We start from the raw sequence: 24,629 nt of genomic DNA on the forward strand, positions 1-24,629 counted from the left end.
GATGACTAGAGGCCAGTTGGCTAGAAGTAAGGCACAATTCTACTGCCATACAAGCCATCAGAGCAGTTTGGGTTTGTGGCAGTGCCTGGGAATATTTTGCCAATAGCCATCTTCTGATATTTAATATAGTACTGATATTGTGACTTGGTATTAATCTTACATTTGCTGGCTGTCTTTCACTATTCTTGAGAATGGTAGAAAGGCTTTAGTATTTAGGAAGAATGGAGGAATATCAATAGAGTCTTCAAACTCATAAAGCTCATTGTTAGTTCTTTTTCTCCCTCACACATGCACACTGATTGAATTCACTAAGTTCCCTAATTATTCCTTTAAATAACAGCACTTGACATTTTCCCTGAGGGCTATGTAACAAGTGTGGCTTTACAATAGGAGTGGTGTCATTAATAGATTAATAGCAGCAATAATGCATATAGCAGCATTAACAGGATGAGTGAACTAATTTAAGTAAAATAGATGGGATTTTGCTTTTATTCACCCACTTTTTGTAACTTAGGTTTTTAAATGGTTAAACAGGACACAGGAAAAGACAATTCTTGCCCCCATTCTCCCTGTATTTTCTCTTTTTCACTGCCATTTTCATTTTCAGCTCCACTCTGGTTTCTCGTCCTTCATCTTCCTCTGAAGGTCTATTTATTCACTGAAAAGAGGACCAACAGCCTTTCACATATCCAAGCAGTCAGCATGCAAAAAGAATGGCCCCACTAATGCTAGTGTTTACTCAACACTTCCTCCATGATAACTTTATAAACCAAGTAGACATATACTCTAGTTGTTTATGCTTTTATTATGCTCATTTTATAGAATTAATCTGGGGAGAGAAGGAAGGTCTATGTCAAAGCATTTAATTGAACAACTCACTATTGTATTAAATTCTCAGAGACTGCAGGCACAAGTGTGAAGCAAGCCCCCTTCTTGCAAGCAAAATTATATTTCTTATGTATCAGATTTAAATGGTGAGGACTAAAAATTGAAGTGACAGAGTTCAGCCTCCCATGCTATGCAGAGAAGGAAAAGGAAGCCCGATGGGGACCTGTCATGGTTTAACCTCAGTCAGCAACAAGGACCACAGTAGCTGCTTGCTCATCCTCCCCTGTCCTCCAAGTGGAATGATGGGGAAATCAAAGTGGAAGGGAGGAACTAGTGGATTGAGATAAGAACCATTTAATAAGACAATAAAATAATAATAATAATAGTAGCAATAATATTAATAATAACAACAATATACTGCTACTACTAAATATATCTAAAATAAGTGATACTCAATACAACTGCTCACGAACTCCAGTTATGCTGAACAGTCTGTCCTGGAAAGATAAACACTTCCCAGTCCCGAACAGCCGATCCCAGCAAGAGAACAAAACGCAAAAGACAGTAAGGCCAAATGCTAACTGCAAAATGGCAGAATGGCAAAAGGGTGAACTAATGAGCTGGAAAAACAGAACTCCTGCACAGAATGGAACAAACAGAACTCCAAACACAAGTCAACTAATGAACTGGAAAACTGGCTCCAGCTATATAAAAAGCATGACACTAACAGTACAGAATATTTCATTGACCAGCCTGGATGTCAATTTAGGTGCTGTCCTGCTATGTTTCCTCCCAGTTGCTATATGCAACTGCAGCTGGAAAGTTGAAAAAGTCCTTGGTGTCCTTGGCAACAACCAAAACATTGGTGAGTTCTTACATCATTTTCCCACCGACTCCAAAACACAGTCCATTTATTAGAAAGAAAACATTAACATTTTACAGGGAAAAGTGTATTATCACATTATTCTCACGCTAAATCCAAAACAAAAGACTGCGTTAGCTACTAAAAAGAAAAGTCTAACTACTATGAAGAAAATTACCTTGATTTTCAGCTAAAACAACACAATATCTATGATAGTAGGTCTGAAATCTGTTGCTTATGCACAGAGTTTTGGTACAATGCCCCACAAAAAGTCTACAGATGAGTAGTTTATTAGATGGCTGCTTTGTTTCGTCCATTGTGAATCAGTCAATACACTCATGACAACAATCAAATATTTGCACTGACTTTGACAACTTTACTAGGTTGCCTCCTATCTAATTTTCCTGAGATCCTCTGCAATAAAGCTTCTAAACCTCAGGTTTGTTTTGCAAATATGAACTTGCTGCATTAGATCTCAGGTATCCTTAGCCGACATGTAATCTACAGCAGTGTATTTTGTAAATTTGCCAAAGACCCAGCAAGAACAGACAACAAAATTTCTGGACTTCATGAGGCCAGATAAGACTTGTTAAATGAGTCAACTCCCAGATTTTCCTACTACAGGTTTTTTTAAAGAAACTTTGAATTCTTCTTATTTTTATGAAACATTGCCAACATTGAAGAGGAAATTTACAACTTGTATGAGTAAGGCAAACTAGGAGAAAATTAAAGCAGAAATAATATCTTTTATTGGAGCTTTACTACATGACTACACAGATGACCATCTTTACAGAACCACAGCTGAGAAGAATCACCAGATTAAAGACTAACCCTTTGGGTAAATTGGGTGAAACTGCAATAAAAGGAGGAAGAACTATAATTTGATGTGGGAGAAATAATATTTTGGATAGAAAGTGGCAGGTAGGAACAGAACTAAAATTTAATAAGGGAAAAGGAAATCTTTGCAGAAGAATGATGCAAAAGTTTGTTATTTTATTTGTACAGGACGTTGCAAAGTAAATATTTAAAAAATAAATTTAAGAACAACAACAACAACAAAAAAGACAAAACTCTTCTCATGTGGACTACTAAACCTCATGGAGACTTCTCTCTTTATGGATTAGTTCACAGCTGCTTACTATATGGAGTTAAAAAGTTTATTCTTATTTCCTGATTAGTATTCCAGGCAGGACTTTTCCTTGCATGATCATTTAATTTAAAAGAAGACATGAGCTGCATTTGTCAGTTAGTTTTTCAAGTATTCAAGTGATTATGCTGTGACCCTAAAAAACTATGTATGATGTTGCATTTGAAGCTAGCTTAGGAGATGCCCCGTATTTACTCTGGTTCTCTGTGAATTCTGTATGAATGTCACATAACACTTTGTCCTTGTATGTTGTTCTTACTGGCTCCTTCTTTTTAGTTAGTGTATCTTACAGAGCCTACAGCTACCAAGCAAGTACTATAGGCAAACTTCTCATAAACTGTAAGCACTTTTCAGACATCATATTATTACTGAAGTACAAAAAGTGCTCGTGGGTAGTAGAAAATCATTGCACGTGTGTAAATGTTAGTGCTTAGTTATTCATGCATCTTGCAATAAATAGGATAGTCATGTCTAAACAGACAACTGGAATTATAGGTCATTGAAGAGAGAGGTTTTTTGGGCTGAGATCTCTGTCAGGTTTGGATAACACGCGGAGCTGTCAATGGCTTCTCTTTGCAGCCAGCAAAGGGTGGTGGTGTATGTGCACACTACTGAGCTGAGCATGTTAATGGGGTGCTTCAAAAGTATAATGTAACAGTCATAGTTTAAAGCATCTCCTGTCTTGTCAAGTTTCTGCCTGCCTGCATGTTCATTTTTGTACATGTCTATTAACCCTATCTTCTACTTCAGGCAAAATGTGTTGCTTACTGGAAGGACAGGAGTAATCATGTGCAGGACTGGATGTTGTATGAGAGGGTTCAGAGTAGAAGGCGTTCACAAACATATTACATCGAAATGTGTTCTCGTGATGGACATGGTATGCACCCTGTTATGCCTTAAACAGCTGGTTTTGCAACCTCTGACAGGGAGGAAGGGATAGGTGCTATGGAGGCATGATGATATCTCTTCCTTGAGGCCTACATATACTTTGTAAAATGGAGGCCTCATTAACAGTATCTCTTTCTTGAGGCATCATTGATTGGGTTTGAACAAAGGCAGGGTCATTCAGTGATCACTGACCAGCTAGGGAAAATAATGCAACATCTGCTGCCCCTGGAGGACCAACCAACTCACTTCTGCAACCACTGATTCTTTTCTGGGACCATTGACTCATTTCTGGAACAATCTCCTTAATTAGCATAAGGACTGAGCAGAAGGAGGAGATAAGCCTCCCTTTCCTATCTTGCATACAAATGGACTAAAGTACAAAAAACTTCTCACTCAGGACACTTGGACTGAAGATTTCATCACATCTATCACCTTAAGAACTACAGATATTGTCAAGCCTACCACCCTGTAAACTACAGAGATTGTCGCTGGATTGACCAGCCTTTTGGAGTGGTGAAACCTTACTTCCTTTCTGGTATCTTAATCTATCTTTTCTCTCTTTTTCTCCTTTTTTTTAAATTTTATTCAGGGCACATAAGGGTAATATGATTGTGAGTTCTGTTGTTGAAGTCTTGTTAAGTTCTATGATATAGTTAAGAACTTTTGCCGAGCCACTTTTGCTGTAATTTTGCTGAGTTTTAAGTAAATTCGTGAGTTAATTGAACCTGTCGAGTCATTAGTCCTGGTTACTGCACAGATTATTTAAAAGTTAACTCTGTCCTCACCCAACTGAGTGGGACAGGACAGCTCTTTAGGTAATAAGAAAGGTGTTGTTTTTTTTTTTTTTTTTCCGTGGATGACTCATTTTTTTGTATTGCTGAAAGTTATTTTTTAATACCAATTTTTTTTCACAAGGATTTCAAGTGCATCTCAGTCATCAAGACCGAAACAAAAAGTTTATAAACACGTTTCAGAGATGTACACGATTTACCAAAGAGCTGCTATTAATCTGTGCTTACTGCACATGCCTCAGAAAAGCAGGTATTTTAGGACACCACCGGGTCCCTGAGGGCACTTCCCAGCTCCAAATGACTGACTGGCCCCACCTCACACCCCCTATCCCCTTCTGTCCCTCTTATCCCACACAGTGCCCTGACCCACAGGCCATCACCCACCACCAGGTGCTTGGGGACAGCCTCTGCCATGGGCCCAGGTGGGTCTGGCCTGGCCCTGGGGCTGGTAGGGGCCCCACTGCCCTGTGGGGCTGATGGGGCTTCCCCTCCCTGGGCCACCTGCCCCTGTCATGGTGCGAGGCCACCTGGGACCCTGCACGGTTCACACACAGTTGCTCACCAACAGTTTGGTTTTGCAGCGTTGTTTGTATTCTGAGAGGCATCTTTGTAGAAAGTCATAGCTAATGTTAATTAATAATTAACTAACACGTTAATTAGTAAAATAGCGGTTCCCAAATGTTTGCAGAAGAAAAGTCCTCTAAGCATAAGAAAAAAGGTTGGTGATGGAGCATGAACTCCAGCTTTTGCTGTGGTTATGTGTGTATATATACACACACCTGTATATATGTAAGGCATGGATTCTGCTGTGTCTTACAGAGTTTGCATGAGGGTGCCAGCCCATCTGTCCATCAGTCAAGGCACTCATAGGTGTGTTCTCCTGTTTGTAGCAGCCTGTTTTCACGAAACCTATACAAGTGTTCCTTTTTTTGTTGTTGCATTTGGGTTTGGTTATTGTTGTTGCTTCATTGTTAGTTTATTTTGTTTTGTTCTGTTCTGTTTTGTTTTGTTTTCTCTTTTTTTGCCCTTAGAAATTCCTTTGGTAAATCTAGCTGCAATATTCCAAACAGCTGATAACCTACAGCACAGACACACATTTGAAAAAGCGGTTGCATCAACCTGGTTCCCTTAGGAGCCAATCCACATGCCAAGAACATTTCAGCAATATCTACTATGTACAAAAAAAAAAAAAAAAAAAATCAGTTCTTTCTAAATCTGAATAAAATTGAGTTGTTGTTGTTGTCATTGTCATTTTTTTTTTCTCTATAGAAAATCTTTGAACTAGACAAAACAGTGTTGATGAAGGGTACTTTTCCAAATAAAAGGGCATCTTTGAATACTCAACCTCCCAGTTCTGCTGCAGATTTTAGACACATAAATAATCACAGCACCTGTAACAGTGTGGCTGGATCTGGATGCTGAAGTGCTGGTTATAGGTTGATGGTCTGTGACTGTGTCTCAGTTTGTCAGATATTGACACATCCTCCTTTCTCCCGTTGTTTGTTTGACATGGTTTAGTTAGACCGTAAATTTTTTGAGTTGTAGATCAACTCTAAGTATTTATGTGAGTCTGTCCTGACTTTCTACTTTCATCTATTGGTAATTATCATTAGGCATACTCTTTGCAATATCATACTACATTTCATAAGGTTCTAATAAAATTAATTCAAATTCACTTTAATTACGTTTACCTACTTTACTTGCCATCTTCATTATCTCTAAACTATCTTTGGGTGTTTTAATTTCAAGCTGTAATTGATCTTCCAGACCGAGAACCAGAAGATATTTTCTTATGCTTTTATAACTGTTATGTCTCCATAATACATGAAATAGGTATCAGATGTTAAATATGGAAAATAAGTATGAAGAGTGGTTGTTAAAATCTTACTGTGATTTTTTGCTCGACAAAGAGGATAAAATTGTAATGGTATGAATCCTTGATTTTTACACAGAGAGCTGAATTCCCAGGGTGACCAACAGGTAGTTTGTGTAGCATGAGATTTCTGTATTATGATGAGACTGAAAGACTCAGGTTAAAAGCAAAGCTAAATCCTTCACAGCAAAACTGTAATCTTCTTGAGAATTTCTTGACTCCAAAGAGGAAAATTTTCTGCATCGTTAAGCAGAAGGGAAATCTTCGTGGCTCTTCTCTGGAATATCTAAAGTCAAGATCTTATGTTGTACTGCAAAAATATGCACAATAATGCACAGGCAGTAAAATCTCTTCTTGAACAAATCACAAAGAAAATGAGCAGAAAGAAGAAGAAAAAGCTCTTTACAGCATAAAATAGAAAATGACAAACAATAATTTGACACTCTCTTGCCTGCTTCATCCCCTGCCACACATGCAGGCTTTTAAGGTGGTTGACAAAATATTGGCTATATTATATTTCCCTGCTTTCTTTTTATGTGCAAGTCCTGGCTTCCTCTGGGAGAGAGAAAGAAAATATTGTTATAACAAGAGAGATAGGGAAACATAGGTACTAACAAAACAAATCTGAAAGATTTCAATTGATATGACATGCCGTTCTCCAGTTGAGCATTGCACCATATTTAGACATCTTTATTGAAGTCTTTTGAACTCAAGTCAAAGCCCAGACATGTATTCTGACTATGTTTTACATCAGGGATTAGGATAGACATTATTGATTGGTTTTCTCTTAACAAAAATCTTGAAAGGAAGAAATATTTTTTTTGTGAGGAATGTTTTATCCTTTGGAAAGTTTGAATATACACTACAGATGTACATGTGCTAAAGACAAAAGACTGAGTCATGAAGCAGCCTAGAAAGGAAGGAAATTACAGATAAGAAAGAAAAAGGGAGTTATTGATATATGAGAGTTTTGAGGGATGACAGACCAGAAAAACTAATGTCTGGTATCAGCATCTGACTAGCACAGTAAAACAAAGTGAAGATATACATAATCAGAAAATATCCAAGCTAGCCCAGGAAACAGAAACAACATAGGCATATCAGCATAGTCCTGTACTGGAAATGCTTGACCTTATCTTGTAGATTAATAGGAGTATTATATAGCTCACACAGAGTACTGCGTCAATTTTCAGCTTCTCCACAGAACTACATTTACTCAAGTATATCACCGCTCATCTGGCCTGACTCATAAGAACAAAAGTGGCCAAAAGTCAAGTAGACTTGACATTCAGTGAGAGTTAAAGTATCAGGATACAATCCTCTAATGACAGGGGCTAAGAAATCCTAAGACCATTAAAACCTGGAACCGGTGGGAGGGGATAAGCACTGCAGATGACAAAATGCTACAGAATAAATGGAGGTGAAGAAACAAGGAGCCTTTCCAAGGAGAAGCCACAGTGTGATGACAGTCATCTCATGTTTGACAACAAGGAATAAACCTTTCTGACAGAGTTTTGTTCCCACCCAGCAGAAGGCGGCAGCAAAGACATGAGAGAACTGAGAGAACCTCTTCAATGTCAGATCTCAATCAGAAACAGTGATAAAGTGTGACCTTATCAAACTGCAGGGAGTTATGCAGCAGAAAGACTTTCTCAGAGCAGTGGACATGTCTACATTGGCTTAATAATTAGAGAACACTGTGTAATGTCTACCTAGTGGTAGACATTAAAATAATTTATTACTTTTTAAATGCATCAGACTTTTGGAGAAATTACTCCTCTCTCCTCTGTGAAATTTCTGGCCTGTTGCTAAAGGTACATCTCTGATAATACAAGATTTATATACATCAGATATTGCACCTTTAAATACCAAATCTTGAGTGCTAGAAAGAGACAGGTCTGTTATTTCTGTTTTTTAAGGAGGTTCATCTCTATAAAACCACGGTAGGAAAGTTATTAAAATAATAGGAAATACAGTATGTGTACATTAAGTACAGAAAAATATGTAATTAACACCATTACTAACATTATGTAAGCATTTTAATAAAGTGAAACTCTAGCAACTTTTATATAGACCACACCTCTCATCTGGTAAGAATTAGATAAATTAAGATGTCAGCATTCTTTTCTAACCATTTTCTGTAAAAACACCTCATTTACATATTCTTTGTAACATGCTTGTGCTGCATTATGCTGATGGTGAATGCTACACACATGTCATTCCATCACCAACATTATTAGAGTCACAGAGTTCAAAGAAACAGAAAAAGCAGAGCTGGATTTCAGTGATGTCTTATAAGGTCTCTTCACATAAAAATGTCTTTGTTTTGTTTTGTTTTGTTTCGTTTTAGTTTAACACATGCTGAACTACCAAATTATCAAGAGTTATCTAGCTTTGCGGGGTTTTTTCTTTGTTTGGTTGTTTTGTTTTAGTTTTTTTTTAACTACTCTATTAACAGACATTACACACCCTTTTCACTCTAAAGACAAATGATTCTGCATTTTACAACCAAAGTTCTTCTTTGTTATAACAAATAGCCTGGTGTCTGTTGTAGGAACTAACTTTCAGATGAATGTTTCAAAATCTTGGCTTATACTTTCGTAACCATTACAAACAGAACACAAATGACAAATGAGTAAGTGCAATCAATGTGACCAAAGGAAAAGAACCTTCTCAAGAGAGAGAAGAGTGCAGTGAGACTCTAGACACTGGGAGTTCAAGATGAGAAAATCTCATGTATCAGGAGTCTGTTTGGATCATTTTGGAGAAGTTTTATATTTATTCTTTTAATTTTCCTCTCCCTTAGAAGTCTTGGTAATTGCTTTCACGGTAACTTATACTCTCATTTCCCTAGGCAGAAAGATCAGAAAATAATTAAAAATAGTCTCCGCTCATGTTTTTAAAACCTTTGAAATGTTTCTTTAAAATAAGTTTTGCTGATCTTGAAGCACCTGTTCTGTATAAGACAAAACTGATTAGAGTCAAATACCTGAATGTGTTTTAATAAGGTGAACATTTTGAACATGTACTTCAATAGAACATATAGCCACATAAGACAGGAATTGTTCACACAATGTCTAAATTGTGTAGGGATGCTGGACGCCAAGGATAGGCTGTCTTGGTAGAGAAACTATGAGATGAAAAGACTCTTGTCAGTGTTGTTACTCAAACATCAGTTTTGAGCTTGAACTTATTTAGAGTTATTCATTATACAGAGCAAAAGAGCAGGACTATGTTAACAGAAACTGCTACTAATACAAAGTCAGGAGACATCATTGCATACAAGGATGAGGAGGTGGTAAAGGAAGTTTTGTATGACCCTGGGAATTGTAGGAATTGGGTAGAAGACCATTCATTTAGGAACTAATAAGTAGAATCATGGTTATAAACCAGGAGCTCGTCATTTGGAAGGCTGTAGAGGAAAAGAAAAATTTGATAGAATACTTGGCCACACAAATGACTGAGCAGCTAATGAAGTATGACTGTGAAAACATCAAATGTGATGAGGTAAGATTTTCCTAGTAGAGAGGAAGAAGCACCAACAACTCTGCACCAGGGAAATATTCTGCATAGTATTATGTACTTTCCTGAAAAGGACAATAGAGAATTAAAAATTCATCCACTTCCAAGCTATTGTCAATACAATTTTCTAATTGGGATGAGCTATGAAGTGAAACAATGGAAGGACTTTCTATTATCCTAATATTGGCAGTACTGAAGATAGATCCAAAAAGAGGCATCTGTCCTGTCTGCTCACTCACAAAAAGCCTGAAACATCTGGCCAGGTGTTTACAGAGAGTTGCAGGTGATTGTGGAAAAATGATGAAAGAGCACCTATGGTAGAGTATTCCTGTTAATTCTTAGCTTGAGATTTGATTTAGTCAATTTCTTTCTAGGAGTGATTGTTTTTTGGTTGTTAATTAGGGCACTTTCCTGGCTTGCAAGGGCATGTATATGAGCTGTAATGTGTGGTGTAAGGATCTGAGCTCTTAGAGATCAAAGTGGTAAAGCCACATGAGACAGCGCAGCATTGCTCAGATCCTGGTGCAGACGGCTGGGTGTCTCTGCACTGGCCCCTCTGCCTGTCTGGCTCTGATCCGTGCATGTGCAGGCACTCTGGCTATTTCTGCACATATGGCAGGGCACTTACCAATTAGGATTTGCAAACAACAAAATGACAAAATCCCACTGTGAGTTAGCCCTGAGTATTTTTACATTTACAGTTTTCTGAATAATTTGCTTTAGGAACTGGGATGCCTTCAGGTTATTATGGGTTCTGGTAGAGGAGATAGATGGTCTGAGGGATAACACAATCTGCATTATGAAAAACTGCTAATGATGGAGGATAAAGACTGAAACAAATATATTCATTGAGTCTGTCAAGTCCCAGAGAGTTCTCACTGGGTGATAGTGGGAATATATAATGAATTGACAAGCTGCTGTTCTTGAATAAAATAACCAACATCTTTATGACTGTCTCACCGTCTTTGATCAAGATATCCTGAGTTGCCTCCAGTTGAGAGGTCTGTGTTCCAAAGAGGGTGCTGGTATGGTCACAACTTCTGGTGACCATTGCCTGATCAAAATGATGTTGAAATATTAGAGTCAGCAAAACACTTTTTCCTGATGAGATGTTGAGATGGACAGATGTTCATACAAAGATGTTCAACTATCTTTTCAGAATCTGAACTAAAAAAAAACAACCAAACAACCAACCAAAAAAAAAGGCAAAAGAAAAACCCAAACAATTCCAACAAGAAAAACAGTTTCAGTAGAGAATTTTAATCAATAAAAGGACAGAAGGACAGACTGATATAATCTTACTCTGTCTTTATTTTTTTAACTTTTATACATTACAACAAAGAAACTCAAATTATCTTTAAAAAAAAATAGGTATAACTATTAAGTGTCTCTGTTGTAAGACAGGGAGGTTTAAGGAATGTTTTTCATCCTGTTGAGGTCAAGCCATTGTACCAGCATTTCAGATCTCAGCAGAATTCTGTTTTCCTTTAGTTTAATACATTTCTAAAAATGTATTTTCATGGATCATTGATTTCCAATTCCATTCCTTTGCCTTTGAATCAGAAAGGAAAAATATTATCTAGAACAAAGTTGTTTTGATTTAGGGGCCTTTTTGGCATACTGCTTTGGGCATGAAAAAATATTTCCTTTTTTTTCCTACTCATTTCCCCCTTGTTACAGAAAGCATTTTAAAAATCTGTCTGACTCATGTTATCATGCTGCTTCCAAGAGATGCAGTTCTGTCTTCCTCAAACCTGCAGCACAGTAGCAAATGTACCACACTTCCAGCCTCAGATGGAATCTAAAAAAGACATAGATGTCTTTGCCAACAAACCCAGTGAACTTTCAAACATGACATTTCCAGGGGACAAATCAGAATCAGCAGAGTTAGACTGCTTACATCCAGAAGTCCTCTGGAGGAAGTCTGGAGGGCTTTTCTCATCTGTCTCTGTGCAGTGATGAGTCACTGCACTACACTGAAGGCAATCTATTCACATCCACTGAAGATGTTTTAGGGATACAGGCAAAACCAGGTGGAAGGAGGAAGATAGATGTTTGAAAAAATGAGTGAGAATTGTGGCACTCTGTCAGGATATTAATTTTATTAATTTACTTTGAAGATGCTTGGTTAGCAAAATTAAATTAATTAACACATGAAGAAATCAATTTACTACAGTTTGCTTCACCATGTGCTGCGAAAATAAAAAATTCCTTTCCTTAGCACTTGATACATGCCTATGAAATCACTCGGATTATAACCCAATTTATTTCCACGGAAAAAGGATCAAATGCTAAATGTTTCTATCAGTGGTGATTATTTCAGTCCTGATATTGTCAGAGAGGTTTCACATTTCCAAAAATCCTAGGTATGATTTATGTCGCCAGTGAGCAAATCTGTAACTACCTTTAGGAGATTCATGGAACAGAGCTGGCACTTAGGAGTAAGGCAGGAGATAATAAATACCAAAAATCATAAGATTTTAACTCTAATCTTTTACAATACATTATAAATTCTAAAAATGCAAATATTAATATGAGACCTTAACTTTTCACCAGTATTGCATCTTCTTTGTCAGATTAGTGTCAACTCTTAAAATAAGCCTAGGGGAAATAAATCAGTGGGCAAATGTGGAAGTGGCAGTCGAAGGCCAGGATGTAATAACTTGTCATGTAGTTCAATAATTAGATGAGTATGCATCAATAATGACCAGATTGTTCATAATTTTCACCAGTAAAGTATACAAAATGTGTTGGTAGATTTATATGTCTGTATCTATACCTATCAGAAAAGATGGTTTGTTCATCATTAAACTACAGCTGTTAGACTGTATTAGCAACACAAGAGCATTCTATCATTTTCTCATGCTAATGAAAGCTTAGAGAGGAAAATGAAACATCACAGGAAATTTGATGTGTGCAAATATAATTATTTAGATTGGAATCTGGCCATACAAAATAAGCCCATATACACAAACACAAGCACAACTCTGTCCAAAGAACAATAACTGAATTTTGAAAAAGTGGTAGCAACAGATGAGTTTTTGAAGCTATGACTAACCATCCAGGCTTTATTCTCACAGTTTGTAATTTTGTCTAAACTTTTGTCTGACTTGATTTATAACCCGATTATCTATTCATACCCTTCCATTAACTGATGTGCAATTTGCCATTATGCTCATAAACCCTTTCAGACACTGATTTACTATCCAGCAAAGTAGCGACTGAAGAAGCTAAACTAAACTAAAGTTGAATGATGCTTGACAAATGCCACCTCAGAGAATTCTGGAAACAATGAGCTGAAACTTTCTAGGGAATAACTTGTACTGGGTGAGGTCTGACCCCTGCAGATCTGTGCCGGTATATCATAACAGAGAACATACCGTTTGGTGTGTCCAGTTCTGAGCTCATCAATACAAGAGAGACTGGAGGAAGGCCAACAAAGGGCCACGAAGATGATTAAGAGGCAGAAGCACCTCACATATAAGGAAAGGCTGAGAGAAATGGGACTGTTCAGCCTAAAGAAGAGAAGGCCCCAAGGGAATTGTATTAATGGAAATAAATACCTGAAGGAAAGGTGCAAATATTATGGAGCAAGGCTCTTCACAGTGGTGCCCAGTGACGGGACCAGAGGCACTGGACACAAATGGAAACACAGGAGGTTCCCTCTGAACATCAGGAAACACTTTTTTACTGTGAGGGTGACAGAGCACTGGCACAGATTGCCCAGGGAAGTTGTGGAGTTTGCCTATACAGAGATATTTAGAAACTGTCTGAGCATGGTCCTGAACAAATGGGTCTGGGTTTTCATGTTTGAGGAGGAGTACTGGATAAGGTGACCTCCAGAGATACCTTCCAGCCTCAACCATTCTGTGATTCTGTGATTAATGTCCTAAAATACATAAAACATAGGTAAAAAACATGAAACATAATATTATAATGCTTTGCTACAGAATAAAGAAGAGCAGAGAGTCCTTCATGAATCAGATAAAATTATACAGAGTCAGACCAAGGAAGGTATTAGACAGACACAGCAATGTCAGAAAAAAGAGGGGCATGAGCTAGAGACACTAACGAGGACAAACCATAGAAAATAATCGTTCTTGGATCCTTTCACTGAGCTAGCTTCTGACATAGGATCAGGGTAAACTGAATTCATGTCTTAGATGCTGAAATTGGTTTAGTACCCATCTCTGCAAGCATCATGCTCAAGATAAGCACAGCATGTATCTTCAGATGACATGTATAAGAGCAACAGGATCCAGAAAGCAGCTGTTTCCAATTATCTGTCAAGTGAAGAGCCCACTGAATAGACATTCACACACCTAACATCCATCAGCAGAATTACAGCGCCAACAAAATGGAGTTTTCTTTCAAGGCAGAGACGGTGGTATTATATCTCCCTTATTTGTTACAAAACAATGGGCTAAGCACTTACCCAGAAAGTGAAAAAGCCAGATGACCATCCTTTACTTCAGCAGCTCTATGCCTGTTCCTCTCACTTCCTAGCAGACATGTCTGTCAATGAGACTAGTCTGAATGAAGGCACTTTTCAAACCTTCTGTTGAAACACAGCCCGTTGTGTGAAGAATTCAATGAGAAGGGGTGGGATCCAGATTAGGTGTTCCTCATGTAGGCATGTCCATATGCATCAGGTAGCTAAGTTTGTGGAGCCCGGGGAGCTCTCCAGTTGATCACGTGTATGTACCTGCTTAGTATGATCTGAATAACTCTCCAGAGCAACTGGATCTCCCCTGAGTTTAATGAGATTCAAGAACCCAGTATTTAATTTTTCCCTTAAGATTTCTAGTTTCAGACCTTCCACTGCACTGCAAATATGTCTGGGCAAAACTTCATACATATGCAAATTCTCATGGCTGGCAGTGGAACTCCATGGATGCCCTTATTCATGATTAATAAGATTGTCAAGAGAAAGGGGGGAAAAGTCTGTGAAGACAGCAGGAAAATTAGAGAATAAGTACATAAGAATAATTACAAGAGTATGTGAAATATCTAACTTCACAGGGAGGGCAGCTGCTACAGAGTAGCTGTCCTGCACAATCCTTTGACCACAAACAAAATTTCAGTGAATGTCTTTGAGTCGCTGCTCTACAATTCCACTAAGAAAGAGGACCTCAGCAGGGATCTGAAGCGGAATTAGGGAGTATTTGACATGCAGAAGTGAAATTTTTATATGGAAAATGATATGAAAAATGGTGAAGGGAATGACAGACAGAAGTCTGTACAGTCAGGGTGATGTTACCAATTGTGAAGAGTCCTTGCATAATAGTTTTAGTTTCCTTAACAGAAAGGCATTTCTTCATCCACTGCAGTGAACAACAAAACCTACCAACAAACCTATCAAACTATCAGTAAAAAAAAAAAAAAAAAGTTGTAAATAGTGGAGGTTCAGTACATTCAAAGACACAGAAGCTGCAGAGAATACGATGTTCTCCAACCACCTAGACATTCACTGTCACTCACACTCAGCTTTTTGGTTAATACCAGTGGAAGCACATAACAAACAATTTCTGACTGCTTGTACTGAGCTGTTCTGAGAGTTAACACAGCAGGGAAAGTAGCCTGGTTCATGAAGAAGATAACCCGAAATTAGAGACAGGGAGTTTGAGTGCAGTGCATGAATTTAGAGCACAGGGAAGGTAATATTGCTGATGGCAGGATAATGTGCTAACTCTAAGGCACTAAGTTGTTAATGGGTTCATTGATTCTAAGGCTAGGGAGGACCATTAGACCCTCTAGTCTCACTTGATACAAAACACAGTCTACAAAATTTTTCAGAAAGAAGTCAAGTCTTACTTTGAATGCATCATGGGAGGGAGCCTTTCACTGTCCTTAGAGTTTGTTCCAGCTAATAATCATGCTAGTGCACTTTTAAAAATGAGCCTGCCACTTCTTAAGGGTGCTCTTTCTTGCAGTGCCTTTCATTTCTAGATGGAGTGTTCCTACTACCTGACATTTTTTTCCTCACCAAATACTGATTTAATAGAACTAATGCAACTTTCAGTCTTTTTTCTAACACCTCACATGTAACCATCTCTGCCTTCATTCTGGTTTTCTTCAGTTTTGTAGATCTGTTTTATGGGCTTATGACACTACCTGCATATGTGGTATTCCAGAATCATGCACAAATGCAGAAGTAGGATCTCACTAATATCCTTATTTATTTTCTCTTCATACATCTGAGAAATGCATTTTTTCAATAGTAACACATCTGGCTATACCAACATCAAATTCCTTCGTGCAAGCCAGGTCCCTTGATCATCCATAAGAGAGAACTGTTACGAAACACACCCTGGTTCTCACCTTGTGGTACATGAGTTTCTACTAAAAGGAATCATAACAAGCAGGGGATTCATCAAATCTCACAGTTGAGATATATTTAAGACATGTTTCCCAGGAAAAGGACTGTAAAAACTGGAAAGCCAATTCCATTCCACAAAAACAAGGCAATTTTGATTGCCTCATTTTAGCTGGAGTTTGGTTTCAGAGCTTCAGACTTTTCTTAAAAGAAGTTGAAAAGAAGAGAGACATACCAGGCCTTCAGAGTGACTTTTGGATAGTCATCATTGATGTAGATATCATGAGAAAAGCTATTGTCTGTTGGAGGGCTGGCAAGAAAGGAAACATCTGGAGTGGGATTCATCTGACCTAACTATGTCTACATCTGAGCTAGCCTCCCTTTCAAGCCAGTAGAAAGAAGTGATACTTTTTGTGTGGAATTCATCTAAGCTGTCTTAAATATCTCTTTAATATACTTGAAAATCTCTCTTAATTTAGTATAAAGGCAATGAAGGTTAGGTATTATAACTCAAATATAGACATAAGATTTTAGACAGATGAGTCCTACTGCAAGTAATTGACCCTGACCAACTTTCTTTGCCTATTTTCATCACTTTGAGGGCATGCAATTATGTTCTGGGAGGAAAGAAAAATGGAAGTGAAAGATCATGGCAGGAGGTGTTAAATTCTGGCACGCCTTGAAGTACAATGTCTTTCCCCGTTCTGACTTGTGGAAAAAAAACACTTTACGTTTTATGCCTCTAAAAAGTGTCAAGTATATAACTTTTCTATGCTAATTTTTTTTTTTGAGGGGGAAATGTGAGAATGATGTTCACTTCTTTCACTCAAAGTTACTTGATTTTTTTATTTTTTTTTTTAATCTTCCTGGAAAGGAATTCATGGGATGATACAGTTTTTTCTCTAGCTCAAGGAAAAAGCAACCATAGTTGTAAAAAAATATTGCTAAGCAAATTCAATGCTTAAAGGCTTCATGCAGGTAAGTGCTACATCTCAATGATTGTTTTCTACTTGTTGCCTTATTAGAACGGTGCCACACTGTGTAATCATCCATTTTGATATATGCTCTTGCAGGAGAAATCAACTCTTTATTTCTCCTGTGCTGTTCAAATCTGCCTTTTCAGAATAGTTTTGAATTTCACATATTTAAAGGTGTTTTGTTAAGCAACCTAAACAATATTCACTATTCAACTTGGATGTGTAGCATGTTTGATAGCATGCTGTCTCAGAAGTGATTTTGGTTGCTTGAGTCTATGTCCTCAGGCTACTTGGTAGCAGAAAGTGGTTTCTCCATTAGAATCAAATTTAAAAAAAAAAAATTAGTTAATCCTGTATACATTTGTGATTCAGAACATTGAATAATCTGTATTATATGTTTATGTCTCTTAAGATACTGTACTTTCTAAAGAAAATTAGCCTCTGTTTTCTGACAGTAGTGATAATCTATTTAAAACTTGTTCACTGACACCTGTTGTGCTGTGTTTACTAAGACAGGAAAGAGGAAGGACTTGATCAGCACCTGTTTCCAAAATATTTTTAAGCCTGGTCAAACTGCTGTGTTTGGTGCAAGATGAGAAGGCTGGCAGAAGAAACTTTCTAGTGGTACATGTGTTTCTGCCCTTGTGACTGAGTACTAAGCCTGGTACCATTACAGAAAGTTATTTTCAGGGTTTCCAGCAAATAAAACAGTTTAAAGCCATGAGTGCTTACCAATGTAAAATAAGCCATTTATTTGGCTTTCTTTCCATCATTCTCATTCCCTGTGCCTGTGTCAGTTCTTCCAGTCCCTACTGTAAAGGTTGTAACAAGCTCTATTGGTTGGAGAGAGCCTCACAGAGCAGAAAATGTCTCTGCTTTCATCAGCCTGCTGAAATGAATCTGAGACAAACTGTTCAACAACATATGGCTCTGTTCGGGCACTTTGAAAATCTCCAGCTCCATTAGCTCTTGGAGCACCTGCTCCATGGGGTGTGAAAGCTGAAGCTGGCGCACAGGAGCAAACTGCATGCTGCGGAACCCATGCATCTGCCATCAGTTTGGAAGATATAAAACCAAATTCCAGTGCTGCCTGTGAAAGCTGGGAGCTACCTGAAGCCAGGAGTCATTTGCAAGGACAAGTCCGGACCTTGGATTAAGCTTACCAAAGAGAATTTCTCCCAGAATCTTGCTGCTTTTAGGCTGACTCTCGCAGCTTTATGGAAAACAGCTTCTGTATTTTCCATACTTGTTGCAGCCTCCCAAAGTACTGCCCTGTGTATTTTGTTTTGCTTGTATTCAGTCTCTTTTTGGAAGTAAAAGCATGGTTAAATGAGTTAAATAATTCTGGACCCACCTGAAAAATAAGACAATCTTAAAAAATACAAATAATATGCTTACTCTTGCAAAGAAAAGGGGAAAGTGTTAATCAACAGGTTATGAACTCAACTGAAAGTCTCAGCAGCTAAATCTAATAAAATGTAAAATTAAACTATATCTAAGAAGCAGGTTCCTAAATAGTTGCTTTAGCATCTCAGTCATGGAAGGAACATTTCCTAGGGTGGGAAATTATACTAATTGTCTCCTACCTTTACCATGGGGAGCTCATATCATTGAAGCGCTTTTTGAGCGTATTTCTTCTCCCTCCTTTTGCTTATCATACAAACTGGTTTTGCCCTACTCTTTAAAATTTATTTTAGCCAACACAGATTCAGTTTCTGAGGTGAGATCACATAGCGTTATAGTACTGCTTCGTTTCTGTAACATTTTTTGGATACCGAATGTAGTCTGAGACCAGTCAGGTCCCTAGTGTTCCTCCAAAGTAAATACTGATCTGTGTACCTTAAACAGAATGGTCCCTTTCTTAAACAGAGCAGTCCATCTGGCTGATACAATTTCTTCCCAGTTAAAGCATATTCAAGGCAGTTACAGCTCTTTACAGAGATATGTAAGGACTATCCTATATAATTTCTGCATAGAAAAAAAAGAAATATTTTGTGTTATCAGACTCAAGCCTTCTGGACATGCCATGTTAATAGTACAGATAACAGACCACGCAGAAGGGGGTCTTCCTCACCTCTCATCTATTTCAGAATTCAGCACTAACTGATACAGATATAAAAACGGTGTGCCTGCTAACACACTAGTAAATAATAAAGTAATAAACCAGATTTTAAGGGGAAAATGGGTAAAACCAGGATCACTAGAGATAAGTTTGGGGGAGGCATGCCAATGTCTGAGGGACAGCATGGTAGTGAGGTCCTTCAGCCTGTTCCACAATGTGCTGAGTACACTGGAGCACATTTAAAATGCACACAGCACCTCAGACATCTCAGTGGAGGCAGTGGATGGAGATCCTCGTGACAGTAAAGACATAGAACTTGTCAGTGCATTAGAAACCACAGATATACCTGAGAACAGTCACATAGGAATTAGGACTTCTGTCCAAAAAAACCAGCAAGAAACAGGAGGAGCTGGAAGCCATTATGCAGCTGGAAAACTGAATGTTTGAGGGAACTGGGGCTGTTTAGCCTGGAGAAAAGGAGACTGAAGGGAGACCTTATCGCTTTCTACAACTACCTGACAGGAGGTTGTAGCATGGAGGGGGTTGGTCTTTTCTCCCAAGTAGCAAGTGATAGGACAAGGGGAAATGGCCTCAAGTTGCACCAGGGGAGGTTTAGGTTGGATATTAGGAAAAGTTTCTTCACAGAAGGGGTTGTCAGGCATTGAAACAGGCTGCCCAGGGAAGTGGTGGAGTCACCATCCCTGGAGGTGTTTAAAAGGCATTTAGATGAGGTTCTTAGGGACATGGTTTAGTGCTAGAGTTAGGTTATGGTTGGACTCAATGATCCTGAGGGTCACTTCCAACTGAAATGATTCTATGATTTTATGATCACAGAAACATGGTGGGATGACTTACACAGCCAGAGTGCTGCAATGGGTGGCTATAAACTCTACAGAAGGGACAGGCAAGGAAGGAGACACAGTTTCTTATTATACAGTCAGTCTTTCTAGAAGAAAGGAAGATTAATGAAAATGTAAGAAAGGAAGATTAAGGAAAATGCAAGTCTGCTGCTGAACGTGGTGTGTGCCCTGGTGACGGAAGATACAGAGACGACGGAGTTACTGAATGCCTTCTTGCCTCTGTCTTTACTAAGACCAGCCCTCAGGAATCTCAGGCCCTGGAGGTAAGAAAGAAAGTCTGGAGAAAGGAAGACTTTCCCTTGATGGGGGAAGATCAGGTTAGAGATCATTTAGGCAAACTGGACATCCAGAAATCTATGGGCCCTGATGGGATGCACCCACAATTGCTGAGAGAGCTGGCAGATGCTATTGCTAAGTCTCTGTTCATCATCTTTGAAAGGTCCTGGAGAACAAGAGAGGTGCCTGAGGACTGGAAGAAAGCTAATGTCACTCCAGTCTTCAAAAAGAATGACTCAGGAAACTACAGACCAGTGAGCCTCACCTCCACCCCTGGAAAGGTGATGAAACTGCTCATTCTGGATGTCATCTCCAAGCATGTTGAGGAAAATACAGTTATCAGGAGTAGTCAACATGGATTCACCAGGGTGAAGTCATTCTTGACCAACCTGATAGCCTTCTGTGATGGCATGACTCTCTGGGTAGTTGCTGGGAGAGCAGTGGATGTTGTTCACCTTGATTTCAGTAAGGCTTTTGACACTGTCTCTCACAACATCCTCGTAGGTAAGCTTAGGAATTGCGGGTTGGATGAGTGCACAGTGAGATGGATTGAGAACTGGCTGGATGGCAGAGCTCAGAGGGTTGTGAGCAATGGTGCAGAGTCTGGTTAGAGGCCTGTAGCTAGTGTTGTTCCCCAAGGGTCAGTGCTAGGTCCAGTATTGTTTAACCTATTCGTCTATGACCTGGATGAAGAGACTGAGAGCACCCCCAGCAAGTTTGCTGGTGATACCAAACTGCGAGGAAGGGTTGACACACCAGAAGGCTGTGCTGCTCTTCACTGAGACCTGGACAGGCTGGAGGACTGGTCAAAGAAGAACCAGACAAAATTCAAAAAGGGCAAGTTTAGTGTCCTGCACCTGGGGAGGAATAAACCCAGGCACCAGTACAGGTTAGGGGTGGACCTGCTGGAAAGCAGCACTGGAGAGAGGGAGTCCTGCTAGACAACAGGTTGACCGTGAGTCAGCAATGTGCCCTTGTGGCCTAGAAGGCCAATGGTATCCCGAGGTGCATTGTGAAAATGTAACCAGCAGATCAGAGGAGGTTATCCTCCCCCTCTACTCTGCCCTGGTGAGGCTGTGTATGGAGTACTGTGTCCAGTTCTGAGCTTCCCAGTTAAGAAGGTCAAGTAACTACTGGAGGGAGTCCAGCAGAGGGCTACAGAGACAATTATGGATCTCTTATGAGGAAAGACTGAGACAGCTGGGTCTGTTCAGCCTGGAGAAGGCTGAGAGGAAACCTTTTATATGCTTATAAATATCACAAGGGTGGGTGTCAAGAGAATGAGATCAGATTGTTTTCAGTGGTGCACAATGATAGAATGAAGGTCGTTGAGCACAGACTGAAACACAGGAGGTTCCATCTGAATATGAGGAGAAACTTCTCTACCTTGAGGGTGACAAAGCGCTGGAACAGGCTGCCCAGAGCGGTTGTGGAGTCTCCTTCTCTGGAGACATTCAAAACCTGCCTGGATGCATCTGCTTTAGCTGTACCTGCTTTAGCAGGTGTGTTGGACTAGATGATCTCCAGAGGTCCCTGCCAATCCCAGCCATTTTTTGATTCTGTGATTCTATGTAAGTAAGTTCCATAAGTTATTCAATAGATCTAAAGCAGAGGTAGTCAAACAATGGAAGAATGGACCAATAATTTTCATTGAAGATTGTGGGATGCCTGACATGTAAAAATAATACCAGCAACTACTTGTTTTCAAAAGCTCCCACACCATGACTGTGTGCCATATGAATAGGTGGTGCCCAGTCAGATAATCCTGATTAAAGAATTATTGAAGAAAGTATTGCAAATGATCCAGAGGCTATATGTGAACAGTTGTTAAATGCATAACTAGAGAAGTTTTGCACATAACAACTGTTAGTTTTTTTCCAAGAAAAAATGTGAGAGTTTATTTCAATAACTTTTAAATAAATTATTCTAGCTTTTAATGCTATGAATATCTTTAGTTTGTAATGTTGAAAAAGAAATGCAGAAATTTTACTGAGATGGCGAAAACTCAGAATTTAGATCTATTGGTGCTAATAAGTCACCCAAGTTCTTAACTTACTAAAGTGTTTTTCCTGTTGAGAACTCAGCCAAACTCAAAACCTCTGAGATTTGAAATCTTGGCATGGACCATGACCTTCTTGTAGTCATCCAAAGTTACAACTAATCTCAGTATGTTCTGTGGAATCGCCAACAACTGCGACAAGTGGAAGACAGTTTTGTGCTTCTTTGTGATTCTCACATTAGAAAGAAGAACTGCTTGCAATCAAAGTGTGAAATTCTTCTGACTGTTGTGGACAATTGCAGGATAACTCCATGTGCATAGTAATACAGAACAGATAGAAACAAAGACTGTTCTGTTTTAAATTTGATTTTGTAAGGCTCCTTGATGACAGTCTGATATTAGGGGGAAGTTATGTGCTGGCTTAATTCCGTTGATGTCAGTTAAATTCTGCCACTAGAAATTTTGGGCAATGAAGCAACAGACCATTTTTAATATAATTTTGAATCCTACAATAGCAAAGTTGAAGGCTCACAGGCAATAGTTCCAGAGTTTTCAAAAGCAATAATGATTCATGTTAAACAGAAGTAGAAAGTAGCAGAGACTGAAATTCAGAATAACAAACCAGGAAAACAAACAAAAACAAAAACAAAGCTATAGACCAATCTAAATTACCTTTAATTGATTAATGATATTAATAGAATTATGAATAGAATGGGTTATTGTGTAGCATAGCAGACAATTATGAATACATCAGGATTAGGAGAGGGCAAATATAAGATTATATAATAAATCTTTTAATACTATGCTACACCTTTGGGTTCTAGGCTTATAAAACATACTTAGTAGGATATAAAGAAATCTTGTATTCTATTTACAAAACACAATGCATACACTTGAAAACATCAATTACACTTACGTTTTTAATTATCTTGCATCTAGCAGGTGTTAACAGTGGGTCATATAAGGCTTGCTCCCATGGGAAGTACATAAGATGATATGGAAAATGAACAGGAGATTTAATCATGCCATGCTCACTGAAACGTTCATTTAGTAATTGGTCTGACTGAGTCTGAAGATTATTTTGTAAAGATATACCAGTAGTCACCCCTGGCGAAGTCCCAGAAACATTTACCTGGCTGCCTACCTAATTATTTTTTTAAGTACTTGGTTGATCTTCAGAAAAAGAGTACAATTATCCTCTCTTGCTGTATAAGACAGACTGATCTATTTATGAGAAAAGAGAGATGTCCAAATCAAGAATTTAGTTGAGTCCAGGCCAGGACCTTGCACAGTGCATATGCTGTGTGCAGCTCTCACAGAATCCAGCCTTCCCTGCTGCCATTCGCAGTGACACAGAAGTTGCCTGTGCTGGTCTGTGCAGTTTTAAATTCATTGTTCCTCATCACATTTAAAAGATTTTTCTCAGTGCTTCTTTTCAGTGCGTGGGGTGATGTAGATGTATTTGAGGTTTTTAATGTACTGGAAACAGGAGATGTGTGATGGTGAGGTGTTCTCCCAGAGTTTATCTCACCAAGCTGATACAGCATGGAATTTCCCAAGGCCCTGTGACCCCTGATTTCCAGTGACGCAGTTGCCCTTGTTGCCTGCCTGCTCTTGAAATGGCAGGCAAGCAGCAAGATGAGCTGCCAGGTCTGAGGCTTTGGGATCCAAAACTTAGCCTGAGGAAAATTTTCAGAGTACAGGTGTGTGGCAGAGACCCAGAAAGCCCCAGCTTTCCAACAGCACTCTGGGCAAGTTTCCATGGGAGCCCTCCCTCTGGTTGACCAGCACTACCCCCTTTGCAGGTCACCATTCAAAAGAAAGGCAGTTTCACAGGGCATGCTGCTGTTCTTCATTGGATAAATTGCTCTCATTTCAGTTTCTTCATAATCTTGAATAATGCAGATGTTGCTCAGCAAGCATTTTTCACACTAACATATTAACCCTGACAATCAGAGCAGTGGATGAATTAGTCTTGCTTAGTACAGAGACATAAAGGAAATGTTCTTACAGGTCCTGCAAACTAATGATGCCCATGTCAATGGATTAATGTAACTGCAAGAAAAATGGGAACAGGAAGAGAGTGATAAGAAAAATTAAGAAGAGATCTACATTTAGAACTAGTTGTGACTAGGGTTTATAGTAACATAAACAAATCATCATAAATTTGTCTGCTTATTAAAATCCCTATGAGGAAGTCAGAACTACTTGTGCAGTATTTTTAATTT

At 38.8% G+C, this 24,629-nt stretch overlaps 1 protein-coding gene across 2 annotated transcripts in view; it reads right to left on the reverse strand.

The window, feature by feature from the left end:
• The window catches only part of LOC135580341 (uncharacterized), a 91,816-nt gene extending 77,070 nt beyond the window's left edge, over positions 1–14,746 (reverse strand). For both annotated transcript variants that reach the window (XR_010474874.1, XM_065074421.1), the window contains exon 1: positions 14,347–14,746. Coding sequence is in view for 1 of the 2 variants with exons in the window: in XM_065074421.1 (XP_064930493.1) it covers positions 14,347–14,374 (28 nt within the window). In the remaining variant the exon portion in view is untranslated. The remainder of the gene's footprint in view (positions 1–14,346) is intronic.
• Between the last annotated feature and the right edge of the window lie 9,883 nt (positions 14,747–24,629).

This window comes from Columba livia, chromosome 1 (assembly GCF_036013475.1).
Source record: "Columba livia isolate bColLiv1 breed racing homer chromosome 1, bColLiv1.pat.W.v2, whole genome shotgun sequence".
NCBI lineage: Eukaryota > Metazoa > Chordata > Aves > Columbiformes > Columbidae > Columba > Columba livia.